This window comes from Meleagris gallopavo, chromosome 5, assembly GCF_000146605.3.
Source record: "Meleagris gallopavo isolate NT-WF06-2002-E0010 breed Aviagen turkey brand Nicholas breeding stock chromosome 5, Turkey_5.1, whole genome shotgun sequence".
NCBI lineage: Eukaryota > Metazoa > Chordata > Aves > Galliformes > Phasianidae > Meleagris > Meleagris gallopavo.
This window is the reverse complement of record NC_015015.2, coordinates 52,734,108-52,753,869: the sequence shown is the minus strand read 5'-3', so window position 1 is coordinate 52,753,869 and position 19,762 is coordinate 52,734,108. Positions and strand designations below refer to the sequence as shown.

The following is a 19,762-nucleotide window of genomic DNA, read 5'->3' as shown; positions in this document are numbered from 1 at the left end:
ATCACAGTATACATAGATATATAACAAATATACATTATCACTCCCAACACAATACACAAATATATACATACTGTTTTTCTTGTAGAGGAGAATTTCAAAGCAGTTTGACTCATAGTTGTCGAAAGTCTGTCTGACTTTTTCAATGGTCTTCTTGTCTGTCAGTTCACCATACATAAAACTGAAAAAGAAAAAAACCCATTTTTCTCTTCTTCCTAGACAAGCAAAACAACAAGCAGCCACTTCAGACTGCATAGCCATTGGGGATGCTATTCACTGTCATTTACCATAGTTTAACTATCATTTACTTTCATTTAAATAGTTAGTGTCGCAAGGCTGTTACAAAACCTACAATAGTAAGTAACCACCACTGCCTTTTTTATGTAAAGTAGATGTATTTGCTGTCATCTAATGTTTCATTAAGTGCTTTTCTGAGCATATCTTTAAGGGCATATTGTTAGAAAAAGAGCTGATAGCCTATAAAACCATTATTGCCACAGCTTGAGGCCATGAGAATATTGCTGTGAAATTGGAGATTACTGAGCAAAACCTTTAAAACATCCCAAATTTCATTCAGACCTCGAAAAGGATGCTGAAGGAAGACAAAGACCTGCAACAGGTAACAGCTGTCGGCTGAACTAATATTGATGGCTGCAGATCTAATCTTGCCAACATGCATCTGGGACAACAAGATGTTCAGAATCCTTTATCGAAATACCAGTTACAAACTGAGGTAAGAATTACCCAGTAAGAACTAATTACTGTGATTGTCTGTGAATTCACTCAGAGTTGTCCCACTGTAGCTAAATCTGCATTACTTCTAAAGATAACCACACACTCTCATTTTTTCTTATGGTATACCACATCTCTTTAATATTTCACTGAAAATATGGAAAAACATTGAAATATTTTTGAAGACTCATCTCTCTCCAGACAAAGATTAGAAAAACCTAATTTTAGCCCTGCTATTTCTTGTGCTTTGACCACTTCATCTTTGCTCTCTTTTCCAGGTCAGACTTTCAACTGGTGCAAGTAAACCCACCCCCAATGACCTTACTTGTGAAAGCCTTTATGAGAAAACAGCCAGGCTTTTCTTGTCATCTCCCCTGGATTAAAAATAGGTGAAGACTGCTCTGTGCAAATTCCCAATTATAGAACTGAAGGAAAATGGAGCATGGCATAAAAGCTTTCAGACACTTGGATGAATACAATCCTCATTGATCAGACTCCCCCCTTCCATCTTCTTTGTTCACAAACGTTTTGAGCTCCAGCTGAAACCTACAACACACAGCCCTATGAATATGAGGGGGAAAAAGAAAGGCTATCAGTGCTGCTGCGGTTTAAATCCAGCTTCCCTTTTTATTGATCAAAAGACCTTCAGAGGTTCAATAAACATTTATATTATGCCCACTGCTCTGAAAGAAACAATAAAACAACATAGTGATTAGTGCCCAAGCAAACATTAAAATACTCAATGAAGGCTGGACGGCGAATCCTTTCCCTACACAACTGGCTCAGGGAGGTGATAGGGCTGCTCCCACAATATGGCGTTGTCAGCCTTGGGTCAGCGCAGCAATGGAGATGTCTCTGCACTGATGGATGTCAGGACAGAACACTACTGGGGAGGAGGCTTCATTAAGGTACCACATGTCATTAACTTGAATAGTCCTCTTCAGGGAATGCAAAACACAGCTTGCTGCTGGCTGTCAAAATGGCCTGCCTTTCCTTCCACAGCTCAGCCAATAGCGTTTTATACACGAGCTGGCAACAAACAAAAGTTTGAATGCTTTTCTTTTTAAATCTAATCCTTTTCAGTGCACTGATGAGGTAAAGAAGACTGCTCAAATCTGCAAGACAAAATAAGAGCTGCGGGAGGAGTCTCTTGTTGTTCTGTTTTTTTTGTCATCTCAAGGCTTAAAAACATTTCTCTTAAGTCTCGAAGCAAAAAAATAATGAAAATTTGCTAAAGCGTATGACTTTAGATGGCTTTATAATACAGAAAGTCATCATTGATTAGCATTAATATGTCAAACCATCCATAATGTTACAAGTGCTGGCCTCCACCAGTTAGGTCTACCTGGTGGAAAGCTGGACATGAGCCTGCAGTGAGTACTTGTAGCCAACAGTATCCTGGGCTGCATCAACAGAGGGGTAGCAGCTGGGGCAGGGAGGAGATCGTCCCCCTCTGTTCTGCTCATGAGGCCCCATTTGGAGCACTGTATCCAGGGTTGGGGCCCCCACTACATGAGGGGTGTGGAGTTGTTGGAGCAGGTCCAGAGGAAGGCCACGAAGATGCTCAGAGGGCTGGGAGCATCTCTGCTATGAAGAAAAGCTGCAGGGAGCTGAGCTTGTTAAGTCTGGAGCAGAGAAGACTCCTGGAAGGGAAAATTTAGGTTAAATGTCGGGAAGAAATTCTTTACTCAGAGAGCAGTGAGGCCCCAGCACTGCTGTCCAGAGAGTTGTGGGTGCCCCATCCATGGGGGCATTCAAGGCCAGGTAGGATGGGGTCCTGGGCAGCCTTATATAGTGAGTGGCAGCCCTGTCCACAGCAGAGAAGTGGGAATTAGATGATCGTTAATGTCCCTTCCAACTAAAGCCATTCTATGAATTAAAAATTTAATCAACTTTGTCTTAACATCAGCCTATTATTGTCATAAATCTGTAAAATTCAAATCTAGCATTATTTTCATGTACAAAGAGGCATTTAAAAGGCTTGTGGAAGGAAATAACTATTTTTCAGAAGCCAATTTTTTACTAGCAGGCACCAAAAGGGCCTTCAAGCCAATCACTGTGCAAGTTATATAAGATCTGTGCTTATCATAGGCTTAATTTAATCTGTCCTATTTTGTATACATGGAGGGACTCCTACTTCTTCAGTCAATCACTCTGTCTTTTTCTGCCTCATATTTTTGTTATTTATTGCTTGTCAAGTTCCTTCAGTGCAAACTGTACAAGACATAAATATAAAAGCCAGTCTGCTACTGGGGATCTTACTATCTAGAAAACAGACTTATCAAAGAGAAACAAGAGAAACAAAGCTTACTGAAATACTCAGAGAAAGAAACAATCTTACATAATTTCCCCATCTCTGCAACAGGCCATTTGCCATTTCAGACGCCGTTCCTCCTGCCCTCCTCTGAAAGCATCTCTCCATGCAAAAAAAGCCACATCTAAAGCTTTGCACTGTGCTTCCATTTTCTTTGTTAGGATCCAGAAAAGCATCACTGGAGCAGCTCTTTGTATGCAGTGCATGCCAGAGTGGTGTTTGTGGCTGAGAGGAATTCACCAGATAAGAGGGCAGATTAAACATGGAAGGAATATGAACCCACATCCAGCTAACAGCTCTGTTTATCCAGAAGTATCAGATGAAAAGACATCAACTACAAGCAACCGAGGTCTACTCAAGAAGAATAACAAATACTGTTCCATGTTTCAATAGCCCCACAATTTTTGAGTTCAGGAGCAGGCCTCATTCCCAAGGAGAAGTAGGGCAGGTCCCTGGGTCTCACTAGTGAGCTCTGAAAAGTTTTTGTGCACAGCTCTGGCATTGCAGAGGGTCTTCTCATATAGGTAGATCAGTTAACGGAGGCAACATCCCAGTATCAAATTTAACTTGCCTCAAGTCTGGCACGCTGTACCCAAAAAGCAAAACCCCTTTTCTTTGAGCAAGGAGGGAATTTTGCCATTAGCTCCACAGAAGCCAGGACTCTCAGACATTTTAACTCACTTGCTATGGCAGTAAATCAAAACAAGGGAGAACAGAGGCATTGAGCAGAGTGTTTCAGTGGAAATGCAACCTGTAAACAACTGCAGCAAGCAGATCCAATTTACTCCCACTGTACGGCTGGAAGGCAACACACAAACAGGTCTCAGAGCAAGTTTCCTCATTAAAAACAAAAGCAGCATCCAGCCGTTTCCATGCTGATCTGAGGCTCAAGGTGCAAGGAAGGGTAAGGAGAAGGCGGCCTGGGGCAAAAGCCAAGTGCAAAATGGCAGGGCAGATCTACTAACCAGCCACCTAAGGCTGTCTGCCCTTCTGAAGGCTTGCCTGGAAGACTGAACTTAACTGACAAGAAACAATTTTAAATACTGATATTATTTGTGGCGTTTAATAGGGTTTAATGGCCTAGAGCTGTTCATTCTCTCTATGTACTCATCAGGGTATAAATTGTCATATCTATGGGCAACTGGGCATGAAAGAAGTGGTTCTCCTACACGCTGGTTAATCTAGCGGCACACCTCCAGACAAGGGCTTTTGCACAGTTAATCGAATGTCAGAGGTGTTGCAATTGCAGATGCCCTCCCATTTCCTTCTGAACTGGCAGCTCCTTTCCATTTGGCAACACAGCACTTCACAAGCACACAAGTTTTCCCAGCTAAAATTCTCGTGCATTTTAGCATTCACTTATATAATAAATTCTGTTCCAGCTATTTTTGCAATTTTTGGTGTGCTGTGCTCCCAGAAAGAACACACACTGACCCACCCCATCATGCAACATTCAGGAAGCGTGATATGCACCTTGCCTTTTATACAATGCCTGTGAAACTAAGAGACTGGCACCTCTATTGAGCTATTTCAGCATGATTTTCCTGCCAATGCACATATTGTTGCTAATTAAAAAGATGAGAGGAGTGCAAGAATCAGAGGGATTACCAGCTGGCTATGGGACTACCTGGCTGCCTGAGCTGGATCAAAAATCATTCACAAATGCAATGCCACACGTCCATTCCAGTATCAAGACTGAACATCACAACAAATGAGCAGCCCCAGTGTATGGTATGGCATGTGACAGACATAAATAGGATATAATGAATACTGCTGGACTACTCAGGGTGCAGCATGGGTGAAAACTGAAAGTGCTATACCTTATAGGCAAGGGCAAGTAATTGAAAAATTATTTTTTTCCTGTATCACACTTATGATAAGTAGATAACAATCTGTATCGAGGTCTGGATTGACATTGATTTTATCTGTGTATTTTTCTTTTGTTAGATTTTTGGCATTAAACAAGCTCTAGAAACAGATCCTATCAAATCCTGTAATAAAAGTGTGGCATCACAATGCTCTTATCCCATAACATTTGCCTTAGAAGAGGAAAGCAAACATTCTGTATAAATTATTTCTTATGCATAATGCAACAATCTCGGTCCAACTTAGCAAATCAGGACTGAGAATCTGACTTGGAAAATAACATAAATAATAGCTCTGGATACCTAAAACTTATGATGGCATTCTACTAAGTAAAGCTAAGAAGGCACTACTGGCTTCAAGACCATTTTCCATTTCAGACAGCCACGCTGCTTTTCATTAGAGAGAAGCCCCAAAGAAATTTTCTGCAAGGGTGTGTGTGCTGCTTGTCAGACCGTGCTGAATGCCTCTCCAGCTCAGTTTTCCTCTGCAATGACTAGGATGTCTCCTATGGAGCAGGAAATATCACACTGTAAATATAACTCCACCGGCTAAGGCTCAGACACAAAAGAGGTGCTGATCATGCTTTCAGTGTAGAGAAGTCTCTCCAAAATCCAGAGATGGATATGTAGAATTAAGATATCTATACATGATATATATTTATATATATATAAAATTCACTTGAATATGGCCCAAACAGGATGCTTACCAAATAAAGTCCGTCACATTCATAAAAGGTGCTCTGATGAATTAAAACTTTTGGTCCCCTCAGAGGCACAGGAGAATTATTAACAGAGAGGTATTGCTAAAGCTATTCCCAACATTTTCCTAAAATCCCATTTTGTGCGTGTAATGACTTAAACATGCACAGCCTAAAGCACTGGCTCACAGAGAAACAGACCCAGCTTAAAAGAGCAAAGCAAGTGTAAGCATATTTGGGATAGCTGTGATAACACTGTTTTTTTCAGCCCCATCACGTAACTGACTTGGTTGCTGCCACGTGAATGAATATTTCGTGTCAGCAGCATGTGCCCATCTCTCCTCCACTGCCCATCAGAGGACACCTGACTGCACAGAGCAACATGGGACCCCCAAGGCTTTTCCTCTTCCCTGCAAACAAGAGCAACGACCACACATCAGCATTTCACTCCTGCAGATACGCAGCCCACTATTCCCAGGGCCCTACAGCTGGTCATTCCCTGAGCCATCAAGGGAAAACCTACACAAACTGGTATCTCAGCCATTCCTTTCTGCCTCCACCACTCCTGGTTACTTTCCTCACCCACCCACACACGCATTAGAGATTTAGACTTTCCCCACAGCATTTCCTTTTAAAGGATGCAGCAGAGCAGGCGCAGATGCACATCCAACCATAAATCACAGCTGTCCACTCCTGAAAGACCACCAACAAAGGGGAAGAAAAAAAAAACAAACCATAAAGCTGCAGTGCTCAGAGTAAATACATCATCAGCCTAATCGCCCTCTTGGGAATAAAGATGCCATTTGCACATTGCTGTGCCCTCTCAGTGTGTGTATAACAACAGGAACCAATATGAGCAACAGAGGAGCACACTGCAGGCCTTCCAGAATGAAAATTTACAAAAATCTCCCAAAATTGCCTTTGAAATATATCACTTGAATATATCACTTTCTTTACCATATCATTAGAACACAATCATACTGATATTAATGAGGATAGATTTCAAATGAGTGAAGAATGATGTTTAAACCCTCAAAATATTTACCCCAGCTTCAGGAATACCTCTAGTTGATCCTCATTCAGTGCTAAAATTTGTCAAATGTTTTTCCACTGAACAGTCTTTACTACTGCAATGCTCACTGCATTTAAGCCATTACCAGAGGATGACAGGAATTTCAAAACCAAGCAGATTTGTCTTGACTTCAATAATGGCTCGAGTAAAACACATTAAATTTGTAGATGCTCTAAATAAATAATAACAATAATAATAATAATTTAAAAAGAATATTGGAATTTAGCTTTCTTTTAACTTAGGATTAAGTCTTGCAGGACTCTAAAATCTGCCCCACTTTTAGCAAGGGACTGAAGTATCTGAGTAGTTTGTTTAATCCTGGTAAAACTAGTCATTATACTATTGGGCATCAGTCAACAAAGTGTTCAACTGAATGCACATAGTTGCGTGTTTTAACATATCATAGAATCACAGAATGGCCTGGGTTGAAAAGGACCACAATGATCATCTAGTTTCAACCCCCTGCTATGTTCAGGGTCACAAACCACTAGTATATTCATTTCTGTAAGACAAATCTCCTATCAGTCCTCTTCCAAAACCTAATTTTTCTCCCTAGACTGTAACTGTAGAATTGCATCGAGTAGCAGTGAACAACCTACCTGCAAGTGCTACTTTTCTGCATGACGTCAGCGCGATGATATCCAGAGAGCTTACAAAAACCGTCATTACTATAAACTACAGGCCAGTCCACAATCTGGGCATTTCCCAACAAAAAACTGGATTCTAAAAGAAAAAAGAGAAGAAAAAGAAAGGGCTGTTGTCAGTGGCAAAGCACATATACATCCTCCATGTTATATAGCAGATGCGGAGTTATTCGTGGTGGAAACCTCCATCAGGAAATTCCAGAGAGGACTGAAATCAAAGTGGGCATCAGAAGACAAACTGTGATGAAAGAGGACAGCTTTTAGTAAAACAAATAGCTTCAGTAAATTATAGTACTGATACAAACTCCCCGTCTTTAATGATTTAGAAAGGATTCATTTATTCATAATATCAGGGCAAGGACAATATCGGGACACATATCATTTTGTATGTATATATATCTCGACATTAACCTTGAATTAATTTGAAACTTGACCTTATTGAACCATATGTTCCCAGACAAACCATGACACTATTGCCTAAGACAAGTAAACTCCTCCTCCTTTAATAAGCACTGAAATAACACAAAACACATCAAATTTCAGTTACAGTCTACACCAAAGTGCAAAAAAAGTGGGCTTGGTTCATCCTAGCAGCATGCACCAATTGCTGTCAATACACAAATATGAGTAAGAAGTATTTTTAGGAGGCTGAACTCAGGTTTAAATACTGCTTCAATCATCTGTTTTTTCAGTCATTGCCTACAGTTTTACACGCACGGACTGGCACCACCACATTACAAGTTAGTCCTAAAATAGTTGTATTCACCAGTTTGGAGGTATTCTTCCATCTCTGCTTTTGGAAAAGCATTCCTAAGGAAGGAAATGCTCATCTTGCTTAAACACATTGTGGGATTTTATCTTCATCAACATTGTAACGTTGTTTCAAAAATAATATTCTCACTTAGTATATCACTTAGTAGAGATTCTCAAGCTGAAGTCTGTGATGATCTTCAAAGCTTTGCTTATTTTCAATTGTAATTTTCAGTTGCATTGTGACAGTTGCTGTGGAACTAACTGTTAACACTAGCCCACTTATTTATGCTAAAAAGCATTACAACGTACGTATTAAAATCCCTGCTGTATAGAAATGATAGTAGAAGTTCCTTTCAGCAGTTTTCCAGGGGAAAAAAAAAATAAAGGGAATTCTTACAAATTCTTCTTTTAATAGCTGAAGAATGGTCATGCCAATTACTTTTACGGACATACATTCAGGTGCACACATTAATTTTCACATAAATATGACGCTGGGTTTCTGCAAGCTATATGCTTCCTTCCCAGCGTCCGTGACTGCAGCATATGTTATTCAAGCATTATTCTTTTGAACAAGGAAAGCATATTCAAAAAAGAAAACAAAAAAGACTGTCATTTCTTCTTTTTCCATTCAAAACCCATATTTGGAAAATAATAATCTAAAAATCAGTAGACTTTCTACAGAAAAGTTGACTGAAAAATATTTTAAAGCCAACCAACATGAGAAATAGAAGTTTAGCTTGTGAAATCGAACACTCCTAAGCTCACAGGCTTAAATAATTCATTTAAATCAATCACAAATAGTCTTAAACCTGAATGCCAACTTTAAAAATCTTTAAATTTTTCAGGCTAAGAGAAGATGCAGTTGCTACAACAAGCAGTAGATGTTGAGTACACACCATCTGCTACCAACAACCAATATCAGTCCTCTAGCCAAAGCAAAGTCTGATCTGCAAAGAGGTTATCCTTCACCAAGTTTTTGCTCTCATCTTCAGATAGAATGAGCACAACCTGGGCAATTACAGGCAGCTGATATTCAGACTCTTTCAAGGATGTGTGCACATCTGGGTGCTCCCCAGAGAACCACAGCCCACAGGCCAATAACGCTGTCTTGAAACTATCCCGCCCATCTGATATCTTGGATGCGTATCACATACCCTGTTTCAGGACACAGAATACACTGCAGAAGATACACATTGCAGCCACAGTACTCAATGGACATCTGCCATGAATTTTCTACTTCTTACACACAAGAGTCTCAAAATAATTGCTAAGGCATTCATTAAACTGACCAAATCCACCAGGATGTTGGGAAGGAACAAAGCATACCGCCAAATTACTGATCTTTCAAGGAAAAAAAAAAAATACATAAAACTGAAAAAAAAAAGACTTTAGAAATGTATTTTAAATATTAGTACTTGTAAAGTCATATGTGTACATATACAGATAGATAGATAGATGGACTAATATATGGACTAGTAACTTGATCAAATACTACAATGTATGTTTTCCTTTGTCTTTGTGAATATTCCATTACATAACTGACTTTTTTTAAACTTTGCCTTCTACAGTAAATAGCACTTCTTCATCCATGCTCAGCACGTGCATAAGTATGTGTGTGTCCTGTTTCAATCAAATAAAAACCTTGAGTCAGTGTTCACATCTTGTAAAAGACCAAGAAACCTAACTGCAGGCACAAAGCTATAGAAATTAATGTTTCATTAATGCCACTGTTCAGTGACACAGCTTGATAAAATTTAAGGAAGAGCAGGTCAATGTCTGACCCCGGGGTTTTATTGTGTACCCAAGTCTCAGCATTTTCAAGACTCCACCAGGCATTTCCAACATTTTATTGGTAGTCACATCACTTTCCCCAGCACGCATACTAACTCCTCCCTATTTCTAAAATATCTCCAGATCAAACAACAGCAAAGAATATTACTTTACAGTTTGTGAGTTCTAGGTAGATTGAGGAGAGACTGCTTTGCACCACATCATCATCGCTAACCACTTGTGAAAGACCTTTTCTGCAGTCGTTTCTTCTAGAGTTGGGTCCTAATAGCCAGTCTTGGACTAAAACTATCTTCATGTTCAACTTCTATCACTCACTGATATGGTCTCCTGTCTAAAAAAGGTCCATTACAGTTGCACATTGGATTAAGCTTTCCAGTAATTTCACTAAGGCAAATTCCAGACTGTTAGATCTCCATATGGTTGCTTGAACTGGTTTAAGAGACAAGGACTAGGAAAACTTCATTTCTTCTCCAGGTCCAGTTGCCACAGAGCAGCAGCACCAAGGATAAGCCCAAGGACCACATGCTTCTTCCTCAAGGCCCCATTTGCCAGCAGCTTGAACACAAGGAGCTCTCTGCCAAGGGCACCCTGACATCCCCTGTGCCCTGCTGTGGTGATGCCACAGCCAAGTCCCATAGAGGCCTGGTAGATAAGGCCCAGGCTCAGAGACTAGTGCTGAGATGTCCTGTTGGATTAAAGGTGAAAGAGCTATATTTTGCAAGCTAAATGTTTTTTTAAGATGATACTGGAGGTATTCACAAGGATGAATCTGACTATCCTCCACATCAAGCAGCACCCAGTCTCACAAGCACTTTATGGTGAAGGCTGGGAAGTTCTCTCTGGGTACTGGCATTGCTGAAGGTAGGCAGTAAATCTGGCAGAACACTGCTCTGACTCCATGTGCAAAACTCTGTGCACCTATAAGCTGAGTTATCACATGGTGATAAATTACACTCTGAAGAGATTAACATGCAGCTAACCTCAAAACTTTCAGAATAACGATTGGCCTAACGATTAACATTCATTCTTGCTTGGATTTCTCCAATGTGCTGAAAATAGATTTCCACTCTCCATTTCCTTTGAGACAGAAGTCAATTTTTATTATTTCTAAGCTTGTCTTGATGTCATTCCCTTAAACTATCATTTTCTCCCCTTCTGAAATACTGCAGCACAAATCTGTAGGTCGTAGGTTTGTCCAAGCAGATGAGTGTGAACACCGGTGCCTGTAAGAGCAGGGAAGCAGGGCTCAGGAGCTGCTAGGTTCCCTTTCAGAAGTCAGCAAGCTCTTTATTAGCCTACATAACTCTCACTTACAAAGTTAATACAGATGGCAAGGAATAAGGATATTAAGTGCACATAGAAGAATTTCAGATTTGGAAAACGCAGCTGAGGTAAACAATTGTTAAAGGCACTGTATTTGCTGTTCCTGTACTTCTACTCTGCAAAAAGGCTCTGTTGTATAAAGGAATTCGTGCTATATAGCAGCAAGCCTTTAATCTTATCCAGTCTTGCAGCAGCTAATACTCAACCCAGCACTGAGGCTTATTTTGTTGCTTAAAAAAAACAAAACAAAACAAAAAAACAAAAACCACACAATATGGAAAGAATTTTTTTAACCACCAGAACGCCCAAAGTAGTGTAAAATTCCTGTTATGTAATGAAAGGAGAGCAAGAACAGCTAAATCATTGCAGGAGATATGTTTAGCCAAGTGAGAAACGCTGTCTCTAATCATCTTTCCTCAAGAATGCTTGGGAATCGCTTGTGAACAAAATTGCCTAAATTACCATTTCAGAATTCCATCCTTTCCCAAGAAAAGATACAACTAACTCTTTTTTTTTTTTTTTTAAGTCACCATTGAAAAGATGCTGAAAAAAAAAGAAGCAGTAGCAGAACAAAAATAATGATATTAATAAAAAGAAGCAGTGCTTCCATCACGGAATAAATTCCTAACTTGAACAATTTCACACTGAGCCATCATTCTGAATTCCTGTCCTTCTTGCACAGAGCAAGTGCAGCACGGAGCAGACAGGCTCTGTGCAATGCCTGGAATTTGCCTTTTTTGCTCATGTTGTCTTTTAAAAGCACTAAACAACATAAAGTGCTGTTGACCGGCTCTGCTTTTAACCACGCAGGGTCAGCATATTTGCTGCAATCTGGTATAGATCAGCTTGCAAAACTTGTGGGGATCCTGGTAGCTGTGCTGGCGAGGGGACTTGTATAAAACATTGGGGTTTTATTTTCTTTTAGCTCTTCTAAACAAGTCTTGTCCCTGATTGTATGTATTTCTGTTGATATTTGTATACAGTGAATCCAATCCCACGCTCAGTGTATCCCTATAGAATTCAGCAGAAAATCCTGATGTCCAGGACAGACCTGCATGCACCCAGCCCTCTGAAATCATAGAATCACAGAACTGCAGGGGTTGGAAGGAATCCCTAGAGATCCCCCAACCCGAGTCCCTGCTGAAGCAGTTCCCTACAGTAGGTTACACAGGAAAGCATCCAAGTGGATCTTGAATATCTCCAGAGAAGGGGTCTGCACCACCTTTCCAGGCAACCTACAATCAGCCTGGGCTGGCACCAACACTTCTCCAACTTTGGGGTCAGCTGCAGACAAACTGCTGTGCTCGAAGCAGCCAAGCAGAACCCACACCGCTGTTTTCTAACAAAGCTGTTATTTCCCTGGTGTCTTTAGAGCATGCAAAACATCAGTGTCATCCAATTTATCCAAGACGTTAAGCGTTCCCTGAGGAATAATCTCTTGAAGGACAAACTCTTTATGTCACCTTTCTGCACCTTCGTTGTTTTTATTTAATACTCACATTATGAAAAGGTATGGAGGGCTAAACCCAGAGCAAGATGCCACCACACTGACAAAGCTAATTCCTTCCCCAAATTGGTGTTCCTCTCCTGAAAGTCATCCAACACTGGCTGAGGTATGAAATCCACATGTAAGCCACTCAGCCGGCAACACAGCAGCTTTCAGAATTCAGCAAGCAACTTAAAGGATGAGAATCCATCTGGAATTTACCTTCCAAAAAGTTTAAACACTATGTTTAATCATTCTGAATGTGAAATCCCACAAGTATAACGGTTCTCCTCCTTTACTGCAGCACAACTTCGCTGACCTCAGGAAGAGTTTCAGATCAATAAGGATAAGAGAAGGTTGCAATGAGTTGCCTGATAAATGGCATCTCATTCAGTTCTGATCACAAGTTCTCTACCATATACTCACTTATTCTCTGGTTAGACTAATCCTATGCTAGTTATCTTCTGAAGGCCACTGCCGAATCTGCTCCCTATTATAATTATGCTGAGCGCAAGATAGATGCTGTGAGGCTAAATTTAAGTTGGAGCACACAGACGGCACAGGGGCATCCTCAGGGAGCAACCAAAAGCCACAACTCTAGCTAGATACAAATGAGCACGCTTGCTTTGCGTTCCCAGATGAGAAAATCATAGCAGTGGCAGATGCTCATCTTGCAAACACTCAGCCTATAGCCAGCCCTGGCTGCAATTTCACAGCGCGGGGCTGAATATCCAAAAACCATTTTTGACACAGAATCGTGCACTACTCCTTGTGCAGGTGTCCACACGTGGCTGATGCAGAGCATCTCAGCATCTTCTGGAGCACAGCACCCAGATGTGGAGTCCTCAGTACAGGAGAGACACAGACCTGCTGGAGCATGTCCAAAGGAGGGCCACAAAAATGGTCCCAGGGATGGAACATCGTCCTACAAGGACAGGCTGAGAGAGCTGGGGCTGAGCAGCCTGGAGAAGGGAAGGCTCTGGGGACACCTTCCTGTATCTGAAGGGGGACTGCAAGGAAGAAGGGACAGTCTTCAGCAGAGTCTGTTGTGATAGTGGAAATGGTCTCAAACTAAAAGAGGAGGGCTTTAGACTGGATATAGAGAAGTTTTTTACAGTAAGGACAGTGAAGCACTGGCACAGGCTGCCCAGAGAAGTGGGGGACATCCCATCCCTGCAGATACGCAGGGTTGGGCTGGAGGGGCTCTAAGCACTGACGAGCTGTAGGTTTCTCTGCTCATTGCAGGGAGTTGGACCAGATGGCCTTTAAGGGTCCCTTCCAACGCAAACGATTCTATGATGATTCCATGATCTCAGCCTCAGCTCTGGGTGCCCTCCAGGCACTCCTGCACAGGGCTGCTCCCAGCACTGAGCGCAGTGCAGAACTGGGCCCCGCCATCCAGGTTAGGCAGCGCTGAGCAATGCAGCCAGGCGCTGAACGTGCTGTTTAAACATAGTTTTTAGATTGACTTTTTTTTTTCCTTGAAAAGCAGATTATTTAGGAAGCTAAGTCCAAAATCTTCTTCCTTTATTTAATTTTACCAAACCACAAAACCCTGTTTCCTTAGCTCACCGGGAGAATAACTCAAAACCCAGGCTAACCACCGACCGGCACCTCCGTTAAAGAGGCTAATTAAAAGCATTTCCACAGCTCACTTAACTTCCTGACATTATTCTTCGGCTACGCACTCCTTCCCACGGAGAGGTTTGCTCGAGAAATCAACGATTGCCTTTTGCTCTCCTCTCGTTTCAGTCCCGGCTGGGAGCGCACAACGTTCGCACTGACCTCTGCTGGCAGCGCCCGGCAGCGCCCAGATCCCATAGGAGAACGACGTCCCACCCCAACCCGCTCCCAGAGATGTGCAGAAGAAGTATTAAAAAGGGAACACTCCTATTTTACAAGGCTTCCACTCAGAGAGCCAGCTATTCCTTCTGCGAACCACATGGTATTATTCGAGGGCATAAATTAATGCGATGACATACAGCTGTTGTAATTAAAAATAAGAAAACACAGAAAAAAAAATCAAGATTTAAGCCATGTAAAGCGATGCCAGTTTCAGCAGGCATCAGATACGCCTATGATTCAGGATTTAGAACAAAATCTTGAAAAAACAAAAAAGAAGGGCCTCAAGTTGTGCTAGAGGAGGTTCAGGTTGGATATTAGGAAGAATTGCTTCTCAGAAAGAGCAGTGATGCACTGGCATAGGCTGCACAGGGAGGTGGGGGAGTCACCGTCCCCAGAGATGTTTAAGGGAAGGGCAGATGGAGTACTTTGGGACACGGCTTAGTAGGCAGTATTGGTGATAGGTAGATGGCTGGACTAGGTGATCTTAGAGGTCTTTTCCAACCGTAATGATTCTATGAAAATAGGGCAATTGAAAACTGCTCTCAAGTGTCAGCTAGTAATGCTGCTTCGTGTATAAACTCACTTTGCATTGATTTCTGTATCAGCAGGCTACCTGCAGCCAAAGAAATCGCAAACACAGCCTTGTGCCAAAGAAAACCCCAACAATACAAATTTGTGGTCATCCCTTCAGCCACATCCCTGCAAATGGAGGGTAGAAATTTCTGCTCCATGGTTTACAGCATCGTTACGGTCCTCAAGGCTGAGTTGGATGAAGCCCTGGGCAGCCTGATCCAGTGGTCAGCAACACCGCCTGCAGCAGGGAGCTGGAGTTCAATGGTCTTTAAGGTCCCTTTCAACCCAAGACACTATAATTTAGCTAAGTGCTGAGGGCCAGGATTTTTATTGCAGAAGACCTCTAATAACAGACATCTGTAAACCTGAAGTAATTTGCATTGAAGATCATTTTCTCTGCTCCAAAAGAAATTTAATTTGGATCAGATGAAAATGCAGCCTGTATTTAATCTGGGAAAGAACCTATGTGTATCGTGTCCAGTGAGAACAACGCTATGTCACCGTGCCTGTAAGAATTCAGGTATGCTTACAAAGGTGGATAGTAATAGGACAAGGAGGAATGGCTTTAAACTGAGACAGGAGACGTTATGTTAGATATTAGAAGGAATAGACAGAGGGTGGTGAGGCACTGGAACAGGTTGCCCAAGGAGGTTGTGGATGCTCCATCCCTGGAGGCTATTCAAGGCCAGGCTGGATGTGGCTCTGGGCAGCCTGGTCTGGTGGCTGGCAACCCTGCACATAGCAGAGGGGTTGGAACTGGATGAGCATTGTGCTCCTTTTCAACACAAGCCATTGTATGATTCTATGATACACTGTACAGACTAGTGGGAGAGACAGCAGGCACTTTACCATTAGTACCATTCTAATAAGAATGAAAAAGTGTCTTAGCACTACATGTGGGATACTCACTTGCCTCCCCTGCCTGGATCACAGAATTAATGGGTTCGGTTGGAAGGGACCTTGAAGCCCACCCAACTCCAACCTCCTGCATAGGGCTGGTTGGTCCCCACCAGATTAGGTCGTCCCATCCAACCTGCACCCAAAAACCTGTGATTGGGATGATCACTTACTTATCAAACTCACAGGCACCCAACAGGGCACAAAGTTCAGTCTGAGGGAGCTGATGTGCAGGAACACGTTTCTAGGCTGCGAGAGGCCAGGAACTGAATGCTAACACCATTAAAGCTTATGGTGAAATTCCTTACAGAGCCACGAGTTCAGCCCAAGAGTCAAAACACATTTGTGAAAGACATGAAATTTCTTTTTCTAACAGTTATTGCAATAGAAACAATAAGGAATAATGATGACTGTTATCATATTTGTCTTTCACTAGATTGTTTTCGCTTTTATTACACTTGGCCACAAAGTCCCAGAGCTAACCTTTTTCCAAACTCAACCTCTACTAAAGAAACAAATTATGCTATTAACACAGCACAGGCATAAGCAAAAGCTCACTGCTTTTGCTGCTACAAGATGTGTCTGTCTTGTCTATCTGTCTTTGCCTTCCACACCTCTCTGCCCCTGAGATCTGATGGATTTCTGGGATAAGCACACAAAGCCCAGCCCTGCTCCATGGATTTGCCCAAATCTGCACCCACACTGCTGAGCTGAGGTCAACACCAGCACGGTAGGAGCAACCAACAAAAGCAGTAATAACAGGCATGGACTGCTGAGAACATGTTAAGAAAGAACCTTGCCCTAAGGAAGGTCCTTATTAAAAGCCCAAAACACCAATGGCAGGAGCAAGCAGTCGCCTTAATGTGATTTCAAGCACTGCTCCCACAAAACACATTTTCTTTCAGCTTAGCAGAACACCTGGTGTTCTCCAGACCCAGGACACAGCCAAAGCTGCTGTGAGATGCCATCAATCCTTGGGAGTCTCAGATAAGAGCTTTACTTGGTGCATTTTCACTGTGCTAGAAAAAAGAAACTAAAACAGCCTTGCACAGAGCACACTGATTACCCTGAAGATAGCTCTGTGTGCTCTGGGGGTCTGTGTCCCTTTGTGCAGCCATGCTCACCCCATCTCCTTCTGCAGGGCTCTCGTGCCCACCACCCACACACAGGGAGCACTTCTCTCCCAGTTTTAACCTCATTTGTAGCAAAACGCTGTAGGTTCACAACATTCCTAAAAAGCAAATCCCGAAGTAAGGCTGAAAAATCAAATACATGGCTGCTTTTAGCACCAGGCTGCCCACCACACTAGATTCCTGCTGGGTCCATTCTGACGTTCCAAGCTTTAAAACTGCTGCAGTTTTGTCTATAAATGCTTTCTTGTTTGGATCCATCTCTGCCAGTTCCAAATAATTTGTCTGCACCTGTGTTTCATTTTGAAATCCACCGGTTCCATTTCAGCCCTGATGAAGAGCCTGTCTGCCAAAATACCTCATATTTCCAGCTGTATCCGTTGGCCTAAGAGATGATATTATCTCTATCTACAAGCCTTCCCCTGGATGCTGAGAAAAGATTTACGGTCAAGTGTGATGGGATTGTGCGAGCAATCTCAAAAGAGAGTGTTCTTTAACCAGGAACGACGATGGAAAGGCTTTTTTTGAGGATGCTCAAGAGGTGTTTTAAAAAGCTACCATCAGTCTTTCCTTTCTCCTCTTCCTCAACTTGACACTGAAAAACCCCTTCAGAGCTGGTGAATCCAAGCATAAAAAGAAAAGCTTGGACATGGTCAGCAGCCCAAATCCGTGCCTTCCACTGAGCGTCAGCAGGAGATACTTGAACCAGATTTGCTCTACTGGACACCATTAAGTTTGGATTAAGCAGAGCTGAATCCAATGAAAATTACTATTTCTATAAAGGCCAAATAAGGCTGTGACCTGGATGACAAAAATAAGAACTAAATAATGTTTCAGTGTACAACACTGACAGCTAACATGAGTTAAAAAACAGATTCCCAATCCATTTTTTGCTCTGATGTCCAACAGGACAGATTTGCCTCTGTAACATCACGCTTCAGCAGAGAAAAAACAGAATGGAGACCAGACCGGCATGATTTATGCTCCCAAATTAGGCCAGTCTAAAACCTGAGAAGGAGGAATAGGTGTTTTTTTAAAGGATAATGTTCCAAAGCTGTATGAGTTTTCCTGTTTTCTGACATCTCAGAGCTTTCCTGAGCCCTCAGCAGGGAGAACATGTGATTTAATTAGAGCACGACTCAGAAGCATGGCGCTCCCAAACCCTGCTCCCAGCTGTGCCCCTGACTCTGGGACAACAACCGTGGTGTCTGAGCCACAGATTTAAGAATCAGGAACACCTCTGTGTGTCCTCTTCCTCAACGAGCTGAGGAGTGTAATTAAGCTCCACTTGGCACTTTGAAATTATCAGAGGGAAAGTGCTATGTAAAACCCTATTAATTAAGCCTGCATTAAATATTCTGGTAAATAATGCACTTTTGCAGGAAATTAGCCTCCAGTGATGTGCAGCTAGAGAGCTTGACAGTCAGCTGCTGACCACAGAGCTGATGCGGGGAGCAGGAGAAGGTGGGAACCTCCTCAAAAAAGAGCTGTCTCGCAATGTCTTTAAACAAATTCTAAGTCCTCAATCCATTTCTTCTATGGAAATCAATGAATCCCTAATTCATTCTTTACCATCAAAATCGACCCAATCCAGCACATCAGGCTACATTAGTATGAATGTGAGCTAAGTCCAGAGCTGAGGAATAGCCAGGTGGAAGGAAAAACTTCCCAGCAGGACTTCACATCACATTAGTGACTCCATTAATACTATACCTGGGAACTTTTTTCAACACCCTATTCTGCCCACCTTTCCCACTCCCATGCATGGGCTGCTCTAAGCTTGGGCTCACCAAGAAGAAACCTTTCAGAAGATGCAAAGTTGAGGTCCTTTAGCAAATGACATTTATGCAAGCACTGTTTCAGCAGTGCCAGTGCAAAAAAAAAACAGCTTAGAAAAGGGATGGAAGCAGCACAAGGCTTAGCCAAAGCAGCACCTACACCAACACACAAACACTACGGTCAGAAAAGACCTCTAAGATCAACCGACCCAACCATCAACCCAACTCTGGAGATGGACCACAGCCACCAAGTAACTTTACCGGAGCTGTGCACAGTGCTCTTTGCCACTGCTTTGCAATTTGCTGAAAGGGTGAAACGAACTCCGGCAGCAGGGAATCGTTCCTGCAGCTCTAAATCGTGCCGTGAGCATCCGCCGGGCACAGGAGCAGCTGCCGGCAGTTCTTCACCGATTTATACGGGATGACCATCCCCAAATTGCAGTCACTCTTTCATCTCAGTACCTTTGCCACGCACTTTAAAGAGTCACAAAGACTTTGAAAACGGTCGCAAGGCCAATTCTTAGAGAACTAAAGAAGAAAGAGGAGGAAAACCCGACCCGAAGGAGTGGAGGGAATGTCAGAAACGCGAATGACGAGTCCTTATATTCAGAAAGGGCTTAGCGAACCCGCAGCGCGGAGATGTTGGAGGTGAGGGGAGACGGGGTAGGAGCGCGGCCGGAGCCGTTCCTTGAAGGCGCCGCTCCGGCACGGACCGACGGATGGACGGAGGGATGGAGGGATGAATAGACGGACGGACGGAGGGGATTTCTCACCGCTGGAGCGCCGCACGATGTTCTCCAGGAAGGTGTTCTGCGGTGCCACCAGCCCTCTCTTGCCCCCCGGCATCCTGCAGCGGCGGGCTCG

The 19,762-nt window shown here is 42.6% G+C and overlaps 1 protein-coding gene across 1 annotated transcript in view; it reads right to left on the bottom strand.

Annotated features, from left to right (window-relative positions):
* The window catches only part of KCNH5 (potassium voltage-gated channel subfamily H member 5), a 141,760-nt gene extending 122,004 nt beyond the window's left edge, over positions 1-19,756 (bottom strand). The window contains exons 1-3 of the mRNA XM_010712032.2: positions 19,672-19,756; positions 7,278-7,401; positions 72-178 (exon numbers count right to left, since the gene is read on the bottom strand). Of these exons, the coding sequence (XP_010710334.1) occupies positions 72-178; positions 7,278-7,401; positions 19,672-19,744 (304 nt within the window). The 5' untranslated portion in view covers positions 19,745-19,756. The remainder of the gene's footprint in view (positions 1-71; positions 179-7,277; positions 7,402-19,671) is intronic.
* Between the last annotated feature and the right edge of the window lie 6 nt (positions 19,757-19,762).